The 18,874-nt window shown below is 42.5% G+C and overlaps 1 protein-coding gene across 1 annotated transcript in view; it reads left to right on the forward strand.

The window, feature by feature from the left end:
* The window catches only part of SOX6 (SRY-box transcription factor 6), a 386,921-nt gene extending 368,533 nt beyond the window's left edge, over positions 1–18,388 (forward strand). Inside the window, 3 exon segments of the mRNA XM_039911374.1 lie at positions 2,931–3,164; positions 5,787–6,003; positions 17,831–18,388. Coding sequence (XP_039767308.1) covers positions 2,931–3,164; positions 5,787–6,003; positions 17,831–18,134 — 755 coding nt within the window. The 3' untranslated portion in view covers positions 18,135–18,388.
* Positions 18,389–18,874: the final 486 nt, after the last annotated feature.

Here is an 18,874-nt window from a genome sequence, read left to right on the forward strand (position 1 = left end):
TTATTACTATTATTATGGTAAGTGCTTAAACAAATACAATTATTATCATTAAGTCCATCAAAAAGTCTAAAACTCGCTCCCTACTCTCTCTGGTCAGGGATGGGTAGAGAGAAAGGGACAGTTAAAAACAAACCTCAAAGTTAAACACCTGTGGCCCAGTAGTTCACACAGAATAATATTGAAATGTTTTTTCATCTGCTATTCCCCACAAACTTGTCTCCTTTAATGTGTAGGCATACAAGTATATAAATTGCTGAATCGGTGTCAGTTGTAAAGTAATGGCATTGAGGGCATCATAAATTATCACGGTGATCCTCAGGAGAAGACACTGTCGTATCTGAATGAGTGTTTCGCTTCCAGAGTAATGTATGCCTTCATCTGGGTCCCTTGTTGATGGATATTGTCAGCTTGAAGCTACACTACATTTCACTGCACAATAAACATGGCTGTCAAAGCCATATAAAGTGAAATCAATTTATCCTGTATGGTCAGTGCATTTTCAATGAAATTAATGTACTGTGGGTATGGTGGCAAAAAGGTAGCATATTAGTTATGCATTCTGTGCTCCAAGACTTTTCATGTTAAAAGTCAACTGCTTATCCAGTAAGGCCCAAAAAAAAAGAAAAAGAAAAAGGAAGTGTTTCTAAATATGTGTTTTTGCAAGTTATTCTGAAGCTTTCTTTTCTAGAGAGAATGGAAATTCAAAATCATAGTCAATATTTTCCTTTCTTCTCAGTTTCTGTTTAAGGTAAATGATGGCCTTGTTAATAAATAATAATGCCCACTGTTTTGTTCATTTATTACCAGGCTTAGAACCACATTTCTGTTAGGGCATGGAAAGAATGAGAAAGAGAGATTAATCATGATATATTGCTTCTGGGCTTAAGGACGAGAGTCCAGAAAAGATTTGGGTTTCAGGTAGCACTAATATTTTGCAACAGATTTTGCCAGGGCAGATACTCTGGTTTGAAACAGTAAAAGCCTTGGATTTACCAGGTAATACCTACTGTAGCACATTAGTGAACACAGATTTTCCCTCTGCCATGATTCAGTGTAAGCTGCATAGCCAAATAGAACACATACAAGTATGGTCAATCAGTGGTATTTATTGAGCACTTACTGTGTTCAGAGCACTGTACTAAGTGCTCAGGAAAGTAAAGTACAACAGCCAATCCATCAACCATATTTACTGAATGCTTACACTGAACTAAGCGCTTGGGAGAGTACAGTGTAACAATAAAATAGACACATTGCCCGCCCACAGTGAGCTCACAGTCGTCGAGGGGAAGACAGATATTAGTGTAAATAAATAAACAGAGTTGGTTGGACGTGATCTCTGCCCACAGGGGCTTTCAGCTTTTGGGGTGTTCACCAAGTGGTACTGAAACTACATCGAGAATCTCAACATTACGGGGAAGTCCAAGGTGTCAGTAAAACAAACCAACAAGACCTTCCATGGTTTGCCTGCCAGAGAGAAGCAGCACGGCCTAGTGGAAAGAACACGGCTCTGGGTGTCAGAGACCTGGCGTTCCAATTCCGGCTCCACCGCTTGTCTGCTGTGTGACCTTGGGCAAGTTGCTTCACTTCTCTGTGCCTCAGTTACCTCATCTGTAAAATGGAGATTAAGACTGCGAACTCTATGTGGGACAGGGACTGTATCCAACCTGAGGAGCTTGTAACTACTCAAAAGAGTTTAGTACAATGCCTGGCACATAGGAAGCATTTACTGATAGCCATAATTAAAAAGAGAGAGAAGGCACGGCATTTTAGAGCTTGTGCCACTGTCTTAGACGCTAAAGAGATGGTCCAGAAATCCCTTACAAAAAGTATATTCTTTGGTCAGTAGAATTCAAACCGTCCAAACCAAGTAGGTTTTTTTTTTTAATGAATGTATGGCTTGTGTGTGGGTTTGGTTTGAGATGAATATTTCTCTTTCTCATGTATGAAAATGCTACTCTTTGGGTTGAAACAGATGAATGCTGATTTTGTTCTAGGATCGTGGCAGGTAAACCGAGAGGAAAGTAATGTCAAACAGTGTGTACGGATTCAAATGTAGAGTACACCAAGGGAGGATGAATGTGGTTGAGCAAAGTACATTAGAATTGGGAAAGATATAATCTGTATTGTTAGATCTTATGAGTAAGAGTGACTGTCATTACAGTCATTTGTTCAGTCGTATTTATTGAGCATTTACTGTGTGCAAAGCACTGAAGCAGCATGGCTTAGTGGAAAGAGCCTGGGCTTCAGAGTCAGAGGTCATGGGTTTGACTCCAGGTTCTGCCGCTTGTCAGCTGTGTGACTGTGGGCAAGTCACTTCATTTCCCTGTGCTTCAGTTACCTCATCTGTAAAATGGGGATAAACTGTGAGCCTCAGTGGGACAACCTGATTACCCTGTATCTACCCCAGTGCTTAGAATTGTGCTCTGCACATACTAAGCGCTTAACAAATCCCAACATTATTACTCAGCGCTTAGGAGAGTACAGCATACCAGTAAATAGACACATTCCCCGCAGTGAGCATTAATAATGTTGGTATTTGTTAAGCGCTTACTATGTGCAGAGCACTGTTCTAAGCGCTGGGGTGTCTACGAGGGAATCAGGTTGTCCCACGTGGGGCTCACAGTCTTAATCCCCATTTTGCAGATGAGGTAACAGAGGCACAGAGAAGTGAAGTGACTTGCCCACAGTCACACAGCTGACAAGTGGCAGAGCCGGGAGTCGAAACCATGACCTCTGACTCCAAAGCCCGTGCCCTCTCCGCTGAGCCACGCTGCACCTTTCAAAAGAGTTTCATCCTTCAGAGGGGTTTGGAAGCTGGGGAAAGGGAAAGAAAGAAGGGAAAGCAGTCGAGCCAGGCAAAGCATTGGGTTTCATGATGCAGATAATAATGCTTTGCACCCATGTTGTTTCTTCCTGCCCTGATATTCCAGGAAGTAAAGCAATGAATGGCTCTGCAGCTAAACTACAGCAGTATTATTGTTGGCCAACAGGAGGCGCCACTGTGGCTGAAGCTCGAGTCTACAGGGACGCCCGAGGCCGAGCCAGCAGTGAACCGCACATCAAGCGACCAATGAATGCTTTCATGGTTTGGGCAAAGGACGAGCGGAGGAAAATTCTGCAAGCCTTCCCTGACATGCATAACTCCAATATTAGCAAAATTCTCGGTAAGTGTTGAAGCCACCCACCTGCCCCGGGTTTGCTGGGGAGGGAAGTCAGGGGCAGAGCAGGGACCGCCCTTGGGACACAATTGTCGGACGCAGCCCGCTTGAGCAAGTTTGGCCCTTTCTCTTTTAGAGTCTCTGGATTTGAAGCAGCAGTCACCAGTCGGTGGGTCTGTCGTATTTATTGAGCACTTACTGTGTGCAGAGCACTATACTAAGCACTTGGAAGACTACAGTACAACAATAAATAGACACATTCCCTGCCCACAATGAGTTTAGAGTTCAGAGACAGGGTAGAAGCTCTGTCAGCGACAACAGTACTGACACATCTGATTGTACTGGTGTCTGCGATAGGTACTGGGACAAAGGCTGTAGCTGGTTTTCGAGACCTCTTGGAGACGTATCTTAATTTTTTTATTTTTTGGTGGGTATGTGCGGGGGGGGGGGGTGATTAACCTCCCAGCACTCACAGACCTTCTAAAGGTAGTCTGCTAGAGTAATTGTAGGAAAGACAACCCAGGGTAGCAGGTCATCAGAAACCAATTTAAAAACATGGGAACGGGTGGGAAATTCGGGGAATTCAAAACGGTGGTTCTGATTGCCGCTCTAAAAATTTGAAAAGTGCGATTGCATTTGTTCAATCAAATATGACTAGTTGGAATTTCCTAGCCGTGACCTGAGGAGATTACCTATGAAGCAGAAGGATTCTCTGCTCCACCCTGGATGAAATTCTGGTCAAATACTATTCTAAACTATTAGAAAATTCTAAACTATTGAGGGTTTTGCTAATACCAACTCTATTCTCTTTGGAACAATTCTGTTCAACACATTGACTACAACATGTAGCATTACAATCAACTTGTTTTCCTTTAAAAAGGAAAAAAATCAAATACTGTTAGTGTTTAAATTGGCATGATGTGTCAAAGTCTCAAAGGAAGCAGTTTAAGAATCTCCCCAAATTAGAGCATTAAACTGTGGCTTAATTTTTTAATCTTTTTTTCAAAAGAAATAAATATTTAACCTGAATAAATAACTGAGATCTATACAAATAGATGTGTTTTGCCATTGTGTAAATAGATTGTCTTGATTCTGAGCCATTGTGAGTTACTGACCTCTCGAGAATTAGAAACACATAAGAACAAGTGGTGAAAACATGAAAACCTATATTTGTTCCTTTAGCCTTTGAAGTTAAAGAGGTTTCAGTACAACTCACAAGGAACGCTGGAAAAAAAAATCACATTTCAACTGTAAGATGGGCCTTATGCTACTGAGTGCCTTTTTAACCCAAATAGTCTTCATAAATACATTTGTTATTTCTTTCATAGGCAAAAGACATTCTAGACATCAATGTTTCTCTGTCCTAAAACCGATATCTAGCTTGGAAGGTCTCATATTTTTGTCTACCATTTTAGCAGCACCATGAATAGGCTTTCAGTTTTGAATAAAACCTGCCCTGTTCCATTTTTGGCAGCTGTGGAGAATCCATATTATTTGTGTGCATTCTGTGAAAAAACTATTAAGAGTATAGTGACGGTATTCATTAAAATGTAAACTTTCAGCATAAATATTTCAGGAGTGCCAGAAATATGCTCTCTGTTAAATGTGGAATTAACCTGTCAGGAGTTGGTCTGCCACAAAGACGAATATCTGCGTCAAACATCTGTCCAGCTTATCTAGGACAATAAGCAAGGAGCGTAGACTGGAGATGATATTAAAATTGACAGCGAACATATCTGGATGCAGAAACTATCTGTACGACTTTTCCATTTGTTGATGGATGAAATATCGTGGTGAAAGAATAGCTGTGATCGGCATCCATCGCAGCTGTAACTGTTTTATTCACCAGCGAGGCACAAAAATGTGATTTGCTACATTTAAAAAAAAACACATCCCTCTCCCATCGAGTGTTTAGCTATTTCTTTATAAACAATATTAGAGATTTGAATACTTTTCCCTCTTCCTGTATAAACTGTATTAAATTTTTAGTACTTTTATTGGTGTGGCTTTGAATGAGCGTTTACAAAACTTGCAAGCAGGATATATAATTGCAACTGGGCTTTCCGGTTCTTAAAATATAACTTCCTAAGTAGAGTTCAGTTCTTTTAATTACATTTGTCCAGGAGAAGACACTACGCACAATAGTTTTGGGTTTGTTGTTTTTTTTTTTAAGTAGGCTAGGATGTCAACATCTGCCAACATGATTTCAAAGAGTCACTTGAGTGAAAAAGCCTAAAATGTAGTAATCACCAGTTCAGAGCTCTCCCTAAATTTCCACTGAGACACAGGAAAGTACAAGTCCTTATGGCAGATTTGGAAGTTGAGTCCTAAAGGACTACGGGCTTAGTTTTGCTTACCTTCCCGGAGGACGGGCTCTGTTTGGAAATGAGCAGAAGTTCTGATTGATGGAATGACGAGAGTCCAAAAGTATCAGCCCCAGAATTCTTCCTTGTGCTCAGATTAGCGTTTCTTCAAATGCACTCGGGAACCTGAGGAGTGGGGAAGGAGCTAGAAGGTGTTATAATATGCATAGGTGAGTGGGGTGGCAGACATGGGCTCTGAGTTTGTCATATGCAGAATGCCTCCTTTCCCTCACTCGTGCACTCAAAAGTTATTTTCTGTGCCCAGGCTCTCGCTGGAAATCCATGTCGAACCAAGAGAAGCAACCGTATTATGAAGAGCAGGCCCGGCTAAGCAAGATCCACTTAGAGAAATATCCGAACTACAAATACAAGCCCCGACCCAAACGCACCTGCATTGTTGATGGCAAAAAGCTACGCATTGGCGAGTACAAGCAGCTGATGAGGTCTCGGAGACAGGAGATGAGGCAGTTCTTTACTGTAGGGTAAGTACCTGAAGCTACAGGTCTCTGAGTATCCACTTCCCTCTCAGTTTTCTGTTTGGGCCCGGCTCTGAATCCCAACATAGGTGTGAATCCCACAAAGGCCATTATTTAGACCATATATTTATTGAGGATTTACTGTGTACAGAACGCTGTACTAAGCACCTGGGAGAGTACAATATAATAATAATAATAATAATGTTGGTATTTGTTAAGCGCTTACTATGTGCAGAGCACTGTTCTAAGCACTGGGGTAGGCACAGGGGAATCAGGTTGTCCCACGTGGGGCTCACAGCAGAGTTGGTAGACCCATCCTTGGAGAAGCATTCCCTGACTAAGCCCTCCTATCCTCTTCTCCCACTCCCTTCTGCGCCACTCTTACTTGCTCCTTCATTCATCCTCCCTCTCATCCCTCAGTACATTCATTCATTCAATAGCATTTATTGAGCACTTACTATGTGCAGAGCACTGTACTAAGCACTTGGAATGTACAAATGGGCAACAGATATGTGTGTATCTGTATATCTGCAATTTATTTATGTATTAATATAATAATAATAATGTTGGTATTAAGCGCTTACTGTGTGCAGAGCACTGTTTCAAGCGCTGGGGTAGACACAGGGGAATCAGGTTGTCCCACTTGGGGCTCACAGTCTTAATCCCCATTTTACAGATGAGGTAACTGAGGCACAAAGAAGTTATGTGACTTGCCCACAGTCACACAGCTGACAAGTGGCAGAGCCGGGATTTGAACCCATGACCTGTGACTCCAAAGCTCGTGCTCTTTCCACCGAGCCACGCTGCTTATATGAATGTCTGTCTTCCCCTGTAGCCCTTGACCTTATTGTGGGCAGGAATGTGTCTATTTGTTGTTGTAATGTACTCTCCTAAGTGCTTAGTACAGTGCTTTGCACACAGTAAGTGCTCAATAAATAAGATCGAATTAATGAATATTCTTTGCCCACAGCAAGCTTGCAGTCAGGAGGGGAGTCCAGAGGTAAAATTTAAAGAAATAAATTAGGGTTATGAACATCAGCGCTTTGGAGATGAGGGAGGGGTGAAAAAAGCCTGCAAATCCAAGTGGAAGGGTGATTCGGGAGGGAATGGGAGGAGAAGATATGAGGGCTTATTCTGGGAAACCCTCTTGGAGGAGCTGTGCTTTAAACAAGGCTTTGAACATGGGGAGAGTGACCGTCTTTCAGAAATGAAGAGGGAGGGTGTTCCAGGCCCGAGGCAGGATGTGGGTGAGAGGTTGGTGGCGAGATGGATGAGGTTGAGGCAGCACGAATAGGTTGGCATTAGAGGAGGGAAGTGTGCTGGCATCTTTGAGGGTAAGGATCGTGTCTACAGACTCAGTGATATTGTCCTCTCTCAAGCGCTTAATAGAGTGCTCCACACACGATAAGGACCCCTTCAAAACCATCAATTGATTGACAGATACGTTGTCTCCGTGCTCAAAGCACAGCATTTCGCTGCCTCAGCCTCTAGATCTGTTGGGTCAGCTAACTCACAGTGGAGTCGTCCCTTGCATCGTCTCACAGATTAATCTAAGGCACTCCGTGCCCACACACAATAAATCCTTCTAGGAGTTAAAATAAAAGCCTTCCCCAAATCTCCCGGAAGCCTTCCAGATTCTCAGTGCCTTGTTTCTCTCTCTAATCACAATAGTCTGCTTCTGTTGTGGGTTGCACCACCAGATAATTGACCTTGACGTCTGTTAGGGACGTCTCTTTTGGCAGAGCTTTCCGAACTCCTGTTGCAGTCAGTTATTTTGCGGCTGAGGCAGCAACAATGTGGATTTTCTTGCTCAGATGAGATACGAGACCTGTTTTTGATATCTCGAAGTATGATTTTACATAATTCTGATTCAAAACTAAGTAGTAGATTTCTGGTCTAAATTTTGACTTGGCCGACTGATTGTCTGCTCTTAGAAAGGCTGTTTACTCACAGCAGAGGTTGGCAAAATGACCAGGCTTATTCAGCTGGTCGTCGATCCCCCTGATCCGCTGAAATCAAAGGAGCAAGGATTTTACACCCCAGGAGGAGTCTGGCAAGGGAGTGAGTGCCAGTGAAATGGTCACATTTGCAAGTTTTTGCGGCAGCACGGAGCACGGATCGGGGATGTAATTTCAGGGGAATGACAGGAGAAATTAGAAGAGAAAATGGCAAGTTAATTGTCTCCCCCACAAGGAAGATTTAAACCTTGAGGCTGTGCCTGATGAAGAAGAAGAAGAAGATTCCACTTAAACGTAGTGCAAAGGAGATTCCTCCTTGGAACGGCTCTTTTGCCCATAGTAATGGAATACAAAACTCAGAAAAATAGGACTCTCAGAAGCAGAGAAGCATGGTATGGTTTGGTATGTGAGAAATGTATGTTAGGCGACTCCGAAACAATAATTGAAATCAGTAGCTCTCCGAAGATAATAGGCCTAACAGACCGTGTCAGACAGAAAGCACCAGAAACTCATAGTTTTGTCTTTAATTTGTAATTTATTATTTGGATCCCTAAAATTGGGTTCCTCATCAAATCATCCTTAAGTGATAGTATAATAAAATAACTTTAGGAAAACTACTGAAACTCTTTAAAAATGAAAGGAGCAGTGATGAATTAAATACGAATAAAGCAATCCAACATAGTTTACATGATAAGCAGTTATCCTTCTACCCTATAGCAGAACTGAGTCATCCTGGATCATGAAAGGCAGCTAATTCCAGAAACTGGAAAGAACCTAGGTCTTCGCTCATTCCTCAAACATATGCTCTTGTGGAGAGATGGTGGAGAAGGGATGAATTTAGTTCTGAAGACTTTTTTATTATAATTATAGTAATAATAATGATATTTGTTAAGCACTTACTATGGGCCAGGCACTGTGCTAAGCACTGGGTTGGATACAAGCAGATTGGGTTAGACACATTCCCTGTCCCACATAGGGCTCACAGTCTCAATCCCCATTTTACAGATGAGGTAACTGAGGCCCAAAGAAGTGAAGGGACTTGCCCAAGGTCTCACAGGAGACAAGTGGTGAATCCAGGATTAGAACCATAACAATGGTTCTAATCCAGAACCTTCTGACTCCCAAGCCCGTGCTGTTTTCACTATGCCATGTTGCTTCCATATGGTGTTCATGTTATTTATGGTGTTCAAGGTAGTTCATTCAGTAGGATCATTTTTGATCCGGTAACAAAAAATCCAGTGTGAGCTCTGTGGTTGAGTTTCTACACGAAGGAGTTGCTTTAGTAGCATCCCACATGTCCACTGACTGCCCTTCTCTTGCCTTTCTGATACCAAGAAGCAGAGTGGCCTAGCGGAAAGAGCACGAACTTGGGAGTCAGAGGATTTGGGTTCGAATCCAGGCTCCACCACTTGTCCTATGTGTGGCTCTGGACAAATCACTTAACTTCTCCAGGTCTCAGTTCCCTCATCTTATAAAATGGGGATTAAAATCATATTTAGATGGCAAACACTTTGTGGACATGGACTGTATCCAACCTGATTATCTTAAATCTATCCCCGAGCTTAGGACGAATACCACCATTACTATTTATTATTATTATTATTATTATTACTATTTATTACCTGGCAGTCATTTTTCTAAGACTCTCTGGGCTAGCTCCTTGCTTAAATCGTGTTCCACTAAAAGTGGTTTCTGGGGCAATTTTCTGCATCCTGTTAGTAGTTATGGTTAGATGAATAATTGAATAAATATTTTTAAGTGATCTTCATTGCATATAAAGGTGCTAAGAGAATACTCAAGAAAAACCACAAAATATGAAGGTCACTTTGGTCTTTGTGATGAGAGAGAAAGGCTAATAGCAATTTTCAGACATTTACTGAGGAGACTTATATAACTCTTAGACCCTCTAGTTTTGCTAAATGGCCTCACATTTAAAGTTTGTGTCTTAACCCTAGGGCCATTAAATTAAGCCTTTATAATGTTCATAAGTACCAAATGCAGGAGTATCTTAGCCTACTGTTTTGATTATGACTTTAATACAGTATTATCCTACTGTAGTAAGAGTTTAAGAAAAGCACAAGATGGATACTGTTCTATGATGACTGTTATTCAATTCCTTACAAAAGTAAGAGGGGTAATGCATAGGCATTTTTCATACAGCCAATTGAAATTTGAAAAGTATAAAGCAAATCTGCCTGAGAAGTCAACAGACAATAGGGATTTTCCAGTTTAACTTCCGAAAGGCAAAAGGTCGACTCTTCTCCAGAAAAATTCCCATAACTTTTCACCTCTCCTAGCAAGTTTCCATCGACTCTCATTCTTACTGCTTATTCTCCAGTGCATTCCAAGAGAACTCATGGGTGTTTATTTAAGGGAGCAGCATTTTTTTTGTTGTATCTGTAAAGCACTCACTATGTGTCAAACACTGTTCAAAGCGCTGGGATAGGTACAGGTTAATCAGGTTAGACATAGTCCCTGTCCCGCGTGGGGCTTACAGTGTAACTAGGCGGGAGATCAGGTATTCCCATTTTAGAGTTGAGGAAACTGAGGCACAGAGAGATTTAAGTGACTTGCCCAACATCACCCGGAAAGCAATTGGCAGAGCTGGGATTAGAACTCAGCTCTTTCTGACTCTCAGGCCCATTTTCTCTCCACTGGGCTACGCTGCATTTTATTTTGATCCCTTCACTTTCTTTGTACACCCCATTCCTAGTTCTATCTCCTCTTGCTTGTGAGTTCTCTGACATTTGATCTGCAGTACGTTTGGATCGTCCAAGCTTGGACAGAAGATGAAGGCAAGTTTTAGGGAAGTTATTTTTGATTGACTCTACGAACCTAAGGGGCCGCCTAGAAGATTCCTATTTTATATGGGTATGGTTCTTACCTTTTCCTGGGCCGGGAAGAGTGAACATAGCTTCTCTCCAAGTAAGTCCTCATGAAATATCCAGAACTGAGGTCGTCTTACCTTCACCAGAGAGGGGGAGCCCAGAAAGGGAAGTGTGCATGGAACACTGGCAATGATGACTGTCTCATTCTCTTGTTAGACATAGCAGAAATCATAGTGACGGTGGGATTTACTAAGCATTTGCTGTATGCCTAGCACTGAGGTAGATGAAAGAAAATCAGATGGGTCACAGTCCCTGCCCCATGTGGGACATGGGACTTGTCCCTTGTGTCCCATGGTCTGAAAGGGAAGAAAAACAGGTGTTTTATCCCCATTTCACCGATGAGGCAACTGAGGCACAGAGAAGTTAAGTGACTTTCCCAAGGTCTCCCAGAAAGCAAGTAGTGGAGTAAAGATTAGCATGGCTCAGTGGAAAGAGCACGGGTTTGGGAGTCAGGGGTCATGGGTTCGAATCCCAGATCTGCCACTTGTCAGCTGTGTGACTGTGGGCAAGTCACTGAACTTCTCTGTGCCTCAGTTACCTCATCTGCAAAATGGGGATTAGCTGTGAGCCTCACGTGGGACAACCTGATAATCCTGTATCCACCCCAGCGCTTAGAACGGTGCTCTGCACATAGTAAGCGCTTAACAAATACCAACATTATTATTTCCTGACTCCCAACTCTGTGCTCTGTCCACTAGGCCAGGCTGTCTTCCATTGGTGCTCTTTTCGTCACCATGATCCATCCCTACAACTCACTCGCTGATCAGGGAAGCAGCGTGGCTCAGTGGAAAGAGCCTGGGCTTCGGAGTCAGAGGTCATGAGTTCGACTCCCGGCTCTGCCACTTGTCATCTGTGTGACTGTGGGCAAGTCACTTAACTTCTCTGTGCCTCAGTTACCTCATCTGTAAAATAGAGAAGCAGCGTGGCGCAGTGGAAAGAGCACGGGCTTTGGAGTCAGGGCTCATGAGTTCGAATCCCGGCTCTGCCACTTGTCAGCTGTGTGACTGTGGGCAAGTCACTTAACGTCTCAGTGCCTCAGTTACCTCATCTGTAAAATGGGGATTAAGACTGTGAGCCCCACGTGGGACAACCTGATTCCCCTGTGTTTACCCCAGCGCTTAGAACAGTGCTCTGCACATAGTAAGCGCTTAACAAATACCAACATTATTATTATTATTATTATTATTAAAATGGGGGTTAACTGTGAGCTTCACGTGGGACAACCTGATTACCCTGTATCTACCCCAGTGCTTAGAACAGTGCTCTGCACATAGTAAGCGCTTAACAAATACCAACATTATTATTATTATTATCATTTTAACTGGATAGTGATTGATTCTTGCAGCTCAGAGTCTTTTCCTGCTGCAGCACCACCTTAAATTCCTTCAGTCCTAGTTTATGCGGCCCTAGACAAGATTAGCCGTCTAATAATTTATGCAGCAGAGGATGATGGGTAGGTGGCACATTGGCAATGTCAGGAGTATCATAGGATTTCAGGGATAAAGGTAAGGTTTAATAACTATGGCATTTGTTAAGTGCTTAGTGTTAAGTGCTTAAGTGCCAGGCACCGTACCAATCGCTGGGGTAGGTATAGGCAAATCAGGTTGGACCCAGTCCCTGTCATTCATTCATTCATTCAGTAGTATTTATTGAGTGCTTAATATGTGCAGAGCACTGTACTATGCGCTTGGAATGTACAATTCAGCAACAGATAGCGACAATCCCTACCCAATAATGGGCGCTCAGTCTAAATGGGGGAGACAGATAGCAAAGCAAAACAAAACAAGACAACATCAAGATAAATAGAATCATGGAGATATACACCTCATTAACAAAATAAATATGGTAATAATATATGCAAATATGCATAGTGCTGAGGGGATGGGAAGGGGCAAGAGCAGAAGTGGGGGAGGGAGGAAAAGAGGGGAGGAAGAGCAGAGGAAAAGGAGTTTTGTTTATGAGAGCAAAGTGAGGATGGGAGAGAGGGTTTTACTTATCCTTTAAAGGAGAAAAGAGTTGGGGCTCACCCTCTCAATCCCCATTTTATAGATGAGGTAACTGAGGCCCAGAGAAGTGAAGTGACTTGCCCAAGGTCACACAGCAGACAGGTGGTGGTGCCAGGATTAGTACTCGTGACCTTCTGACTCCCAGGCCTGTGCTCTATCCACTCTGCCATGCTGTTTCCACTCTACTCACCCATGAAACGACTAGCAAAAATAATAGAAATATTTAAAACATCCAGCCTGTCTTTCCAAGCTCCCTAGGCAGCTTAAAAACCTGCCAGACCAGAAAGGGAATTAGAGTTATATTTTCATCCAGGAGAGACCTCATCCCACTTTGGTCCATCTTTCATTCTGCTCATGTCTTTTTTTTCCCCCACTGGTATTTTTTAAGCTCTTACTATGTGCCAAAGCAGATCACTGTACTAAGTGCTTCAGAGAGTACAGTACATCAGAGTTGGTAGACACAATTCCTGCCAATACCGAACTGCCAGTCTAGAGCGGGAGACAGATGTTAATGTAAATTAGTAAATTATGGATATATATGTAAGTGCTGTGGGGCTAAGGGAGGGGTGAATAAAGGGTGCAAATCCAAGTGCATTCCAAATCCTGTTGTTAGCTCTATGATAGCCTTAATGCAATTGAGGACTCTCTTTAATAATAATGATGATGATGCTGATGATGATGATAATAATGATAGTGATAATAGTATTTATTAAGCACTTGCTATGCGTCAAACACTGTTCTAAGCATCGGAGTAGTACAGGTTAATCAGATACAGTCCCTATCCCATATGAGGCTCACGGTCTAAGTATGAGAACAGGTTTTGGATGCCCATTTTACAGAGGAGGTAACTGAGGCACGAAGAAGTTGACTTACCCAAAGTCACATAACGGGCAAATGGCAGATCTGAGATTAGAACCCAGGTCCTCTGACCCCCAGGCCCACATTCTTTCCACTAGGTCATGTTTCTTCCCTAATAATTGGAGTGTCTGTTAAAATGCTTCCCTTGGGCATAGCAATGCACTAAACACTGGAGTAGATAGCAAGGCAGACTAGTTCCTGTGCCTCATGGGACTCAGAGTTTTAAGAAAGAGGAAGACTAAGTATTCATTCCCCATTTTATAGCTGAAGAAACTGAAGCAGTGTCTCCTAGGCTGGGACATAGTAGAAGTGGACCCTTGGTCCTTTTGAAGTCTTCCAGGAGGCTGAATGCCCCTTCCTAAAAAATCTACCATCACTTATAATCAGGTGTCAAGCAACTTTTGTCCTTCCAAAAGAACGTTTCTCATTAGGAGGGTTCAAGCTCACCCGTTCCTCTACCATCTAGAATATCATTTCATTATTTAACTGATTCTGTCAGTCTTAAAAAAGTGGAGCTTAAAAAAATTCAGTTGATGACTGAGTTTCAACACATCCTTTCTCTTGGCTTGAGAGGTTTTTGTTTTGTTCTTTTCCTGGATAAGATAGGAAAATGGACAACTTTTCTGCTCTTTAAAAAGACCTTGAGAGTATTTGGGTCTGTGTTTTTGCATTTATGTTCTACAGTTGGGCCAGTGTGTGAAACTCAGCTCACATGGTCATGCTTTGAAAAATGATGACAGCCTGTGAAATGGGTTAATATTTCCGAGAAAGCATTTTTGCCAAATTTTCTCATCGCATGATCAAGGCAAAAATATTTTTATCGCAATTATCTGAATTCAGTAAAACCTAATGAGGCATTCGCTGTCTCGGGCAGGTTAGCGTGAAATTTAATTTGTGCTAATTTGCCCAAAACTGGGGAAGTGCATAGTATACTGCTCAGGGTATTTGGTGTTCTGAGAGGGAAACTGGCATTTCATAAAATGTTTCTCAAGTTTGGTTAGGCTTATTTTTCTCTGACACTTGCTCCTTTTCAACTTCTGTATCAAGATATTGCCATGTGATTCCAGAGCAATTGAATCAATATGGGGCTGTGTACTAAGTTGACAGGCTGGAGGAATTCTGGAATTTATCAACCCTGAAGCACGCCTAAAGAAACATGTCTGGGTATCCACTCGACCTCTCCCGGGTGGACAGGCAATGCTCGTTCGGGGAAGAATTTCTTAGGCCAGGTAGATTAGAATGAAGACCAGAACACAGGTGCTGGTGTTCTGCTCCATAGGTTGGTACTTGAATCGATGGCTTATGAATTCTTGCCGGTAAACTGCCTGCCTTCTGGATGTGTGGAGGAAAAATCAAAAGGGTGTCCTTTTTAGCATTTGAGAATGACATTTACCTCAGAACTATCGTGACTGAGTTAAAATATAATAGTAAAAATAATGGTGGTGTTGGTTGAGCACTTGCTATGTGCCAAGCACTGTACTAAGCACTGGGGCAGATACAAGATCATCAGATAATCCCACCTACAAAATAGGTGGGAAAAGTACAATCATTTCTATCATAATGCACGTTTTCTTTCCCCATTTTAGCTAAAACGTAGAGAATTGAGGAATATTCAACCTATAAAGGCGAGCCTGTTTAGATACAAGGCCTTTCTGAGAAGTAGCGCTGGTTAGCAAAAATTGCTCCAGACTAACAGTTAGGAGACCTGGGTTCTAATCTTGGCTCTGCCACTTGCCTGCTGTGTGACCTTGGACAAGTCCCTTAGCTCTTTTGTGCCTCAGTTTCCTCATCTGTAAAATGGGGATTAATGCCTATTCTCTCTCACCCTTAAGTTCTGAGCTCCATGTGGAACAGGGACTGTGTCTCATCCGCTTATATTCTGTACACTCCAATGCTTAGTACAGTGCTTGGCCCATAGAGCTTAACAAATGCAATGAGAATAATTATTATTGTTAAGGGGAGTGCAGAGGGATGCTTGCCTTGAGAATACAGAGTGTAAAGGAAATTACAACATCCTCTCTCATGGCTTGAAAGGATTTAGTACTTAGTTCTTAGTCTGATGCTTGACACACCGTTGCTGCTTAGCAGATACAGGAAGCATCATGACCTAGTGGACAGAGCTTGGACCTGGGAGTCAGAGCACTGGGTTCTAATCCTGGCTCTGCCACATACCTGCTGGGTGACTTTGGGCAGGTCAGTTAACTACTCCGTGCCTCCGTTCCCTCATGTGTAAAATGAGGATCGAGACTGTGAGCCCCAAGTATTTACCCCAGTGCTTAGAACAGTGCTTGGTACATAATAAGCTCTTAAAAAATCACGATTATTAATTATTATTAAATATCACTGTTATTATTATCCTCATTATTATTATAAGTCTGTAGCCGCTTGGCAACAGTATCTGCCATTCTTGTTCTCATTGGCATTTCAAAGAAATGTCTTTTAAAGGCATTGAAAGAAAAGTCTTCTAAATTCAGTCGAAGTTTATGAAGGAGAGATCAAGTGTCACCTATCTTTAGAATACTGCTCCACAAGGGACAGCCCAGATTGCAAAGATTCAGAGTGTCCTGGGAATGTTTTGGGCATGGAGCAAACTTGCATCTGCAGAGAATTGTGTCAAGAGGAGCATTTGATTAGAAGGAAGGAAATCGCCGTTAGTCAGATAGCTGCAAAGAGACGCTGAAGCTGCATAATGTTTTGAGTCTCAGATGTATACAGAACGCACATTCGACGTAAAGAATAGAGGTGACCCATTTCAGCAAGGTGAAAGCACAGTAAAGTTGGGTTCTATTCCTGTTGCCTACTTCTTAGGTACCATTTAAACTTCCTGTTAGCACAGTTTAGCAAACAGCACAGCCAAGCTGCACATGACCACAAGCCATGGAGTATAGGAACTTTAGGAGCGTCAAATGGAGATTTTGTTTAACTTTTGCTTAAACCTCTCTCCATTCTGCATGAGTGTGGTTACAAGGAAATATGTCCTTTCCTAGAAGAAAAAAAAATGAAATAAATCCAAGTACGGTCCCGTGTGTGTTAAAGTTACGCAGTACATCATTCCGTGATATTTATTGACTGTCTGTGGTGTGCGGATCCCTGTTATAGGCACTTGGGATAGGAAAATAGAATTACTAGGCATGATCCTTTGCAAGTCACTTAACTTCTCTGGGCTTCAGTTACTTCATCTGCAAAATGGGGATTAAGATTGGGAGCCCCATCTGAGACAGGGACTGTGTCCAATCTGATTAATTTGTATCTACCCCAGCGTTTATAACAGTGCTTGACACATAGTAAGCACTTAAATGCCATCATCATCATCATTATTATTATTATCCCTGCCCTCAAAGAGCTACCCCTCTAGAGGCTCCTGAGGGAATACACTCTGCTCCTCATCTGGCCCGGCTTCAACACCCCCCTCCCCTGAAGAAGGAAATGAATACGGTGATCCAGCCCTCTGGGGAGAAGCAGCGTGGCTCAGTGGAAAGAGCCCGGGCTTGGGAGTCAGAGGACCTGGGTTCGAATCCCGGCTCTGCCACTTGTCATCTGTGTGACTGTGGGCAAGTCACTTCACTTCTCTGTGCCTCAGCTCCCTCATCTGGAAAATGGGGATTAACTGTGAGCCTCACGTGGGACAACCTAATTACCCTGTATCTACCCCAGCGCTTAGAACGGTGCTCTGCACATAGTAAGCGCTCAACAAATACCAACATTATTATTATTATAACATGAAGGTTTCATTTTTTTTAAATCGCATTTGTTCAGTGCTGCCCACGCGCCCTGCAGGCACTGTTCTAAGCACTGGGGTAGGTATGTCCCACATAGCGCTCCCTGTCTTAATCCCCATTTTGCAGAGGAGGTAACTGAGGCCCAGAGAAGTGAAGTGACTTGCCCAAGGTCCCACAGCAGACAAAAAATTAGAACTCAGTTCCTCTGACTCCCAGGCCCGTGCTCTATCCATTGAGCCGCGCTGCTTCTAGTTGCTTTTCGACGAGGTTGTTTGCCAGAGAATGCCCCAGTATGTGGCCAGGCTAAATCAAATACAGTTCGCTTGTGCAACAGGGGTATTTTTTTCTCTCTCTCTTTTTTATTTTTTTTCTCTCCCTCTTATTTATTTATTTATTTTTTACAGGCAACAGCCTCAGATTCCAATTACCACAGGAACAGGTGTTGTGTATCCTGGTGCTATTACCATGGCAACTACCACCCCATCACCCCAGATGACATCTGACTGCTCCAGCAACTCCGCCAGCCCCGAGCCCAGCCTCCCTGTCATCCAGAGCACTTACGGTATGAAGACAGACAGCGGAAGCCTGGCGGGAAACGAAATGATAAACGGAGAGGACGAGATGGAAATGTACGACGACTACGAAGACGATCCCAAATCGGACTATAGCAGCGAAAACGAAGCCCCAGAGGCCGTCAGTGCTAACTGAGGAGTGTTTGCAGAATGAAAGTACTCTGAAGTTTTTGTTTTTTTCTGAACAAAAAGTTCTTAAAGAGCCTGCATGCATTTGTGGCTCCCACAATTACATCAGCAGAATGGTCTTAAGTGTTTCGTAACGTGTGAGACAGATTGAGTTTTCCCTGATTTTTCATGAACTTGTGTTTTTTTTTTGTTTGTTTTTTATTTAGGTGAAGACATATATTAAATATGAGACATCGGGGCTTGAAAACTTATCTGGATCCATAGCTGTCTTACAAGTCTTACTTTTTTGTCCTTTTTTTTTTCCTTTTGGATGTTGATCAAGGTTTAAGTTACTGTTTTAGACGGGGTTAAACATTCTCACTCAGGTATGCTGTGCCAGCCTACAGGTTGTGAATGTGTTTTCATTCTGAATTATTTTCGAAAACAAGCGCGGATTTCCTATTGTGAAACAGGACAAGCCCCCAGGTGTGTGCAGCTGCATGGAGAGCATTTACAAAGGCCTCTGAATTCCATTTTTCCACGTGTAGAGTTGAACTTCTAATGTGCCAAACTTTTTCATAACTTTTGAATCTTAACATTTTGAAAGTCTTAAGGGAGACACTGCAAAGTCTTAGACAATCCTTTGGCATCTTAAAAAAAAAAAGTATAGCCACATGATTTTATTTTATTTTTTCCAGAATATGGTAATGTACTCAGGAATCTGAAGACAGGATATTACAAGTCCATATGGTTGCCACAGTGCATATA

This window comes from Ornithorhynchus anatinus, chromosome 3 (genome assembly GCF_004115215.2).
Source record: "Ornithorhynchus anatinus isolate Pmale09 chromosome 3, mOrnAna1.pri.v4, whole genome shotgun sequence".
Taxonomy (NCBI): Eukaryota; Metazoa; Chordata; class Mammalia; order Monotremata; family Ornithorhynchidae; genus Ornithorhynchus; species Ornithorhynchus anatinus.